General features: G+C 55.2%; 1 protein-coding gene across 3 annotated transcripts in view; it reads right to left on the minus strand.

The window, feature by feature from the left end:
* ADAP1 (ArfGAP with dual PH domains 1) overlaps window positions 1–8441 on the minus strand; it is a 71038-nt gene that overhangs the window by 38495 nt on the left and 24102 nt on the right. For all 3 annotated transcript variants that reach the window (XM_011956925.1, XM_011956927.1, XM_011956926.1), the window contains exon 2: window positions 2374–2504. In XM_011956925.1, the coding sequence (XP_011812315.1) occupies window positions 2374–2504 (131 nt within the window). The remainder of the gene's footprint in view (window positions 1–2373; window positions 2505–8441) is intronic.

The raw sequence follows: 8441 nt of genomic DNA on the forward strand, positions 1-8441 counted from the left end.
TTTTTTGTATTTTCAGTAGAGATGGGGTTTCACCGTGTTAGCCAGGATGGTCTCGATCTCCTGACCTTGTGATCCGCCCGCCTCGGCCTCCCAAAGTGCTAGGATTACAGGCGTGAGCCACCGCGCCCAGCCAGGGGTTTCTTGGTAATACCCAAGGTGGGCCCTCCCCAGCCTTCCTCTCCAGACTTCCCCTCCGGCCATCACCCCAGGCAGATCAGGATGGCACCAAGGTGGCCCCTGTCCTCTCCTGCTGATTACATTTAGGGTTTTTCCAACAACAGTGAACGCCCCACCCCTGGGCCTTTGCCCCATTTGCCCTGTAATTATGGGGACAATGGGCAGGTCTTCTCCCTGAGCTGAGGAGTCTGTGCCCCTGTAGGCCCTCCAGGGACTCACCGCTGTTTCCTCCAGGAGTGATGGCAGAGTGACTTGGAAATGGGACACCCATCCCATCATCTTTCTGACATTGGCCATTGGTCCCCTGTTGACCAGGGAGGGGGACGGTCCAGGGGCCACCCTGCCCATGTTTTAGGGAAGGAAATGGAGGCTCAGACAAGCCCACGGCCTGGCGAAGGGACGGATCTCACATCCCAGTGTCCCCCCCCGGGTCAGTGAAGGTGGGTCAAAGGCGGTGAGCCCAAGGTGGGCCGGGGTCCTGAGGGGATTCGCAGGGATGCCCTCAACTCAGAGTGTGGGGGATCACGGCGTGAAATGCAGAAGCTGATTTGGGGTTGCCCTGGGTGGGTCAGGGACGCTGCTGTCCCTGGGCAGAGGTGCCATCACAACTCACTGCAGCCTCGAGTTCCTTCGTTCAGCCGGGCGTGGTGGCTCAGGCCTGTCATCCCAGCACTTTGGGAGGCTGAGGTGGGTGGATCAGGTGAGGTCAGGAGTTCAAGACCAGCCTGGCCAACATGGTGAAACCCCATCTCCACTAAAAGTACACAAATTAGCTGGACATGGTGGTATGCACCTTAATCCCAGCCACTCGGGAGGCTGAGGCATGAGAATCGCTTGAGCCCAGGAGGTGGAAGTCACAGTGAGCTGAGATCACTCCAGCCTGGGTGACAAAGCCAGATTCCGTCTCAAAAAAAAAAAAAAAGAATTCCTGGGCTCAAGTAATCCTCCCGCCTCAGCCTCCTGAGTGGCTGGGATTACAGGCACCACCCCCACGCCAGGCCGATGCACTGGGATCCCAGCTGTGATTTCTAACAAGCCCCAAGGTGTGACCCCCGCACCAAAGCTGCCTGTTAGAAGCAAATGAGCTACTCCCAACCAGGGGCCGGGGCCAGTGGTGTCGGGGAGCCGGGGGCTGGGGTCAGTGGTGGTTCACAGCCAGGGGCTGGGGTTAGTGGTCCTGGAGAGGGGGTGCCAGAGTCAGTGGTGTTGGAGAGTAGGGGCCCACGGTCAGTGGTGCTGGAGAGCAGGGAGACATGCACAGGAGGCCACCAGCCTCTACGACCCTCCCCATCCCCACAGCAGCCCCCAGACCACCGCTCTCACCTCCATGCGGCCCCTAGGTCCCGCTCACCAGCAGCCGGGCAGATCAGTGGCTCCAAGACCCCAAGTCCCACAAGTGGGGCTGGGGGGACCCTCCCACCGGGGTCTTCAGGCCCCAGGCTCCATCTGAGCTGCAGGCCCCAGCCGGGGTCTTGTTCCTTCTCCACCTCCCTTGGGGTCTTCCTACGGGGGCCCTTCCTGCCGCCTCCAGCATGCCTGACCTCCCCCTGCATGTCAGGGCTTCCTGGTTGGCTCACACCCGTCTCCCTCCCCAGAGGGGCATCTCTAGGGCCCCACCAGGCATCTGTGGCCTGAGTCCCTGCCTGGCCGAGCTAAGTGCTCCGTGAAGCTGCTTCAGGTGCACGGGTAAGAGGTGGGCAGTGGCTGTGTCACCTCAGGGGCCACCCAGGGGACAGGTAATGGAGCTGTACACCGACGGCAGCGGGTCGGGGTGCACGGGGACTGCCGGGTAAATGCGACCCTGACTCTGGGTCGTGCGGCGCGGCCTGGGACGCTGCATTCTGTTTCCTTAGAGACAGGGTCTCTGTTACCCTGAGCCGAATGCTCCAGGAGTGGGGATTTGAGGGGAGCGCTCCCGAGCTCCCAGGGCACGGGAATCGGCGACCCGCCTTCACTCCCTGGCCCACCACACACACCTGGAGCTGTTCACAGAAGGGTTGGACCCAGCAGGGGGTGGGTGGAGCAGCCACACAGGACAGGCTGCTGGAGAGGGGCAGGGTCCTGCACCGCCCTGGCCTCCGCAGCCTCGGTCCAGCCAGCCAGGCCCCTCAGAGCAGCCCAAGGCCCCCTGGGGGCACAACCAGGCCCTGTGGCGTCTCTGGCTCCAGAGGTCCCCCTGCCCCTCCCCCGCCGTACCTCCACTTGGGCCTCGTCCCAGGCGTCCAGGCGGACGGACTTCACCTTGCTGACCTGGGGGATGTTCCGGTGGATTCCCGAGCAGCTGAGGCAGATGAAGACTCCCAGACTGTAGGAGGCCCAGTCGGGATCTGCAAGGGAGAGCCGGACGTTCACAGAGGCTCAGCCCAGGGACCCCGGAGGGAGGGTGGTCGGAGCCTCGGGTCAGGGTCAGGAGCCCCCGGCCATGCCGTGGAGGCTTCAGAGGAGACCCCCGGGGACACCTGGCTCCGTGCGCCCCCAGGCACCTAACCCCAGCTCCCCCTGCCCTCTGCCGGGTGCAGACGGAGCTGTCCCCGGACACCCCCCAGCATCTGAGGAAGCTGGTCTGCACAGGCTCATGCCGGGTGCCGGGAACCTCCAGCAGAGGCTGGCCCACAGGAGCCCATGCCCCGGGCTGGAGGACACCCAGGCTGGAGGGCACCCGGCACTCCTGAGAACTGGGTCACGTGCTTTCCTGGTGTCCGCTGCCCTGGGAGACGTCTGTGGGCCCGAATCCTCCTGGGTGAGGGGACCAAGATTGGAAACTTCAGATAGGATCTGAGTGCGGGGGGCGCCCCCGAAGGACGGACTGTAGCCGCGGATGACGATGCACCGTGTGTGGGGTGACAGCGCGCGGCCGGCACTAACTTTGTGATAACCGCGCTGTGGCTTCACCCTGCACGCGGCCTGTCCAGCGATTCCACGTCCCCACGTCTGGTTTGCCTTAAACGGTCCAACAAAGCTGGGCACAGTGGCTCACGCCTGTAATCCCAGCGCTATGGGAGGCTGAGGCAGCAGAATCTTTTTTTTTTTTCTTTTTTTGTTTTTTGAGACAGAGTCTGTTGCCCGGGCTGGAGTGTGATTGATGGTACGATCTCGGCTCGCTGCAACCTCTGCCTCCCGGGTTCAAGTGATTCTCCCGCCTCAGCCTCCTGAGCAGCGAGGCACGCCCCACCACGCCCGCCTAACTTTTGTATTTTTAGTGGAGATGGGGTTTCATCATGTCGGCCAGGCTGGCCTCAAAATCTTGACCTCAAGTAATCCACCCACTCGGCCTCCCAAAGTGATGGGATGGCAGGCGAGAGCCACTGCACGGGGTGTGAGTGCCACAGCTCAGTCTTCCCGCTGCCGCACGCGAGAAACATCTCATTCTGAAATGGCAAAGTGAGTCGTGGGGAACGTCCAGCCCCACCCTGGGGCGATGGCTAAGAGGGCTGCTGTGTGACTCTGGTGTTTTCTTCTGGCTCCCAACGACCCTTCACATTTCAAGGGAGTGGAATGGCTGAAAGGCGCCCTAGAGAGAACAGTCTCTGGGGAAGATGAGTCATCTCTGAAATGCTTTTATTTTTAAGTGGAGGCTCTCCTGGGTGAGGCTGGTGGGAATCGAGGCACTCCCCACAAGAAGGTGCGGCTGTGGGCCAAAGCCTGTTTGGGGAATCATGAGTGGAGAGGACCCCGCCCTTCAGGCCTGGCTGAGGATAGCCCCCCTCCCCACGCTGATCGGGGCCCACCCTTGGGTGGTGGGGGACTCCCATGCCGGGCAGTGGAGGCCCAGTGGGGCTGGGCCTGGGCCCCGAGTTACTGCCAGGAGGAGAGGCACCCAAGCGAGCCCCAACCGGAGATGGAGTGCATGAGAACCAGCAGGCCAGGCCTCTGGGATCTGGGGTTCACGCCGGGTCTCCGGGATCTGGGGGTCATGCCGGGTCTCTGGGATCTGGGGGTCATGCCAGGCCTCTGGGATCTGGGGTTCACGCCGGGCCTCTGGGATCTGGGGGTCACAACCGGCCTCTGGGATCTGTGGGTCACGCCGGGCCTCTGGGATCTGGGGGTCATGCCCGGCCTCTGGGGCTTGGGGGTCACGCCTGGCCTCTGGGATTTGGGGGTCACGCAAGGCCTCTGGGATTTGGGGGTCACAACAGGTCTCTGGGATTTGGGGGTCACACCCGGCTCTGGGATCTGTGGGTCACGCCTAGCCTCTGGGATTTGGGGGTCACGCCGGGCCTCTAGGATTTGGAGGTTGTCTGTCACAGCTGTTAGGCTCCCTGATTAATGAAGTCTGTCTCCCCATTAACGTGGGCTTCTTGAGGACCCCAGACCCAGCACCCCCAGATCTGGCACAGAGCTCAGTCCTGAGCAGGTCTCCATGGGGGTTGTGAATGAAGGAGCCACCGACACTCCGACTTCAGCAGAGCCCCTGTCTTCAAGAGAGACCAAAGGCTTTCTCCTCACCCCTCGGTGAGTCGCCAAACCTTTGCCAAGTGACCCTCTCGCGGGAACCAGGAGTTTTGCCTGTGCTGAGTAGGGTGGCTTCTGGGAGAAAGAATTCGGCTACAGGATCAGCAGTTGTTTGGTTCTGTGGGATTTTTTTTTGAGACAGGATCCTGCCCTGTTGCCCAAGGTGGAGTGCAGTGGTGCAATCACAGCTCACTGCAGCCTCCAACTCCTGGGCTCAAGCGATCCTCCTGCCTCAGCCTCCCAAGTAGCTGGGACTGCAGGCATGCACCAGCATACCCAGCTAATTTTTACAATTTTTGGTAGAGATTTTTAAATTTTGGTTGCCCAGGCTGGACTTGAACTCCTGGGCTCAAGCGATCCTCCTGTCTTGGCCTCCCAAAGTGCTGGGATTACAGATGTGTGATGCCGTGTCTGGCCGGCAAAGTCTGGAGTTCTCCAGACTCCTCTGGAGAACAGGTGGGGAAGAACCACACCGAACTCCCAGAAGAGAGAGACCTGACTCCTCCCCCCGGGCCCTGTCCTCTCCCGAAGCCTTCATGAAAGATGCCGCAAATGCTTGGTGCATGGCTGTACACGGGGCACCCGGCAGGCATGCCAGTCTCCAGGCCTTGGCCTCCTCATCTGTGGGATGGGACAGCACGAGCCCCTTACAGGGGTAGTGGGCAACGTGAGCCACTTACAGGGGTAGTGGGCAACATTGCTGCTCCGGGTGCAGTGGGGGCCCCCCCTTCTCACAGCATGGCAATGCTATTGGGTTCTGCTCTGACAGTGTGGACCACGGACCCAGGCTTCCTGTCTCATGGCCTTTATCTGCCCGTCTGGAAGTCCTGAGGGAGGCTGAGCAACAGCCAGCAACAGCTCCCGCCCAGCCCAGGGTCCAGAATGACTGTGTCCATCTCCATCCTCACTCAGGCGCTCCGGGACAGGCTGTTCCTCTCCTGGCCTGGAAGGAGGCCTGTTCGCGGAACCCGCGGCGGGAGCTGGGCTTGGAAGGAGGCCTGTTCGCAGAACCCGTAGCGGGAGCTGGACTCTATGGGTGTGGACCAGCTGCCTGTTGTTGTAAATAAGGTGTTACTGGAACTCAGCCATGCCCGTTTATGAACTGTCTACAGCTGCTTTTGTGAGCAGTCGTTGACTAGCTGTGATGGAGACTCTACGGCCCTAAAATATTTACTGTCTTTTTTGTTGTTGTTTTTTTGAGACAGTTTTGCTCTTGTTGCCCAGGCTGGAGTGCAATGGGGTGATCTTGGCTCACTGCAACCTCCGCCTCACAGGTTCAAGTGATTCTCCTGCTTCAGCCTCCTGAGTAGCTGGGATTTCAGGCATGTACCACCACGCCCGGCTAATTTTGTATTTTTAGTAGAGATGCGGTTTCACCATGTTGGCCAGGTTGGTCTCAAACTCCCAACCTTAGGTGATCCGCCTGCCTCGGCCTCCCAAAGTGCTGGGATTACAGGTGTGAGCCACCACGCCCGGCCTGCTACCTGTGTTTTTAAGAAAAAGTTTGCTGGCTGGCACAGTGGCTCACACCTGTAATCGCAGCACTTTGGGAGGCCAAGGCGGGTGGATCACCTGAGGTCAGGAGTGTGAGACCCGCCTGGCCAACATAGTGAAACCCCGTCTCTACTAAAAATACAAAAACTTGGTGGCAGATGCCTGTAATCCCAGCTACTTGGGAGGCTGAGGCAGGAGAATCGCTTGAACCCAGGAGATGGAGACTGCAGTGAGCTGAGATCGTGCCACTGCACTCCAGCCTGGGCAACAGAGTGAGACTTTGTCTCAAAAAAAAAAAAAGAAAAAGTTTGCCAACCTCTGCTTAGAGGGAAAAATGGGTGTGGCACAGATGAGTGAGCCCAAGAAGGGCTTGTAAGTAGGACTGATAGCTTACAGCCATTACTAATATAGCCTATCTTTGACAAACCAGATACAAGTGAAGCTAGGGAGTGGTTACAACTTGTTCTGACCTCTTGCAACTGGTACAAGGTCCCCCTGGCGTAAAGTTAGAGATTGTCTGATGCAAACCTGTCACATCCTCCTGGTATTCATGTGTGAGGATATACATGCGTGCGTGCACACCCACAGACACAATATGAACAGCCTACTGGGGAGGGCTCAGGGAATTTAATATGAAGAAATAGAGACACCAGCCAGGTGTGGGTGCCCACACCTGTCATCCCAGCATTTTGGGAGATTGAGGTGGGAGGATCACTTGAGCCCAGGAGGTGGAGGTTGCAGTGAGCCGAGATGGTGCCACTACGCTCCAGCCTGGGTGTCACAGACCCTGTCTCTCATACACACACACACACAATATGGAGACATGAAGACCTTTTACATAAGAATCAAAAGACAAGAGCCAGTTAAATCAAGTGTGTTGGAGACAGGAGCAATACAAGGTTGTCACTGGAAGGGCAGGAAGTTTGTACCATTTTTAAAAAGCTTTTGTGGAGTTTTACTAGGATGACTAAAATTTAAAAGATGGATACTACCAAGTGTTGATGAGGATACAGAGCAACTGGAACTCTCATCCACTGCTGGTAGAAGTACAAATTAGTCCAACCCACTCTGAAAATAGCTTGTCAGTTTCTTACATGGTTAAAGATACATCTCCCATATGACACAGCCACTCTACTCCTAGGAATTTGCCCAAGGGAAATCAAAACGTAGGTCCATAAAAAGATGTACATCCAACAGTATATAAAAAGAGTAATACACCATGATCAACAGGGGTTTTTACCAGTAATGCAAGGTTGGTTTAACATTTGACAATCAATCAATGTCATTCACCATATTTACAGATTAAAGAAGAAAAAACATACAATCGTTTCAACAGATGCAAAAAAATGTTGGCAAAATGCAACATCCTGATAAAACTCTCAGAAAACTAAGAATAGAGGGGAATTTCCCCAATCTGATATAGAGGATCTATGAAACATTTACAGCACATGTCATATTCAAGGGAGAATGACTGACTGCTTTCCCCCAAGATCAAGAACAAGACAAGAATGTCTGTTCTAACCACTCCTAGTCAACATTGAGCTAGAGATTCTAGTCAGTGCAATAAGGCAATATAAAGAAAGAAAAAGCATCTAGATTGGAAAGGAAGAGCTAAAACTGTCTTCATTAACAGACAACATGATTGTCTATGTAGAAAATACAAGAGATTCTATTAAAAACAACTATGAGAACAAGTTTAGCAAGGTTGCAGGATACAAGATAAATATACAAAAATCAATTATATTTCTATACAATAGCAATAAGCATTCAGAAATTGAACATTTAAAAATACCATTTATAATAGCATAAAATATATGAAAGAGGGATAAATGTGATGAGATATGAAACATAGGACACTGAAAACTACAAAATATTGCTCAGAGAAATTAAATAAGACCTATAGATTTGGAAAGAGATAACGTTTTCATGGGTTGGGAGATTCAACATTAATAACATATATATTCTCTCCAAATTATAGATTCAATGCAATCCCAATCAGAATTTCAACAGGATTTTAAAAATAGAAATGAACAAGCTGATTCTAAAATTCGTATGTAAATGCAAAGGACCTAGAATAGCTAAAACAACTTAGAAAAAAGACAAGGAGGGGGAACTAACACTACTTGTTTTCAGAACTCATTATAAAATTACAGTTATCAAGACAGTGTGGTGGTATTGGCACAAAAACAGATGAACAGATCAATGGAACAGAATTGGGAATCTAGAGGCCGGGCGTGGTGGCTCAAGCCTGTAATCCCAGCACTTTGGGAGGCCGAGACGGGCGGATCACGAGGTCAGGAGATCGAGACCATCCTGGC

The sequence above is a fragment of the Colobus angolensis genome, unplaced genomic scaffold (assembly GCF_000951035.1).
Source record: "Colobus angolensis palliatus isolate OR3802 unplaced genomic scaffold, Cang.pa_1.0 Scaffold43, whole genome shotgun sequence".
Taxonomy (NCBI): domain Eukaryota; kingdom Metazoa; phylum Chordata; class Mammalia; order Primates; family Cercopithecidae; genus Colobus; species Colobus angolensis.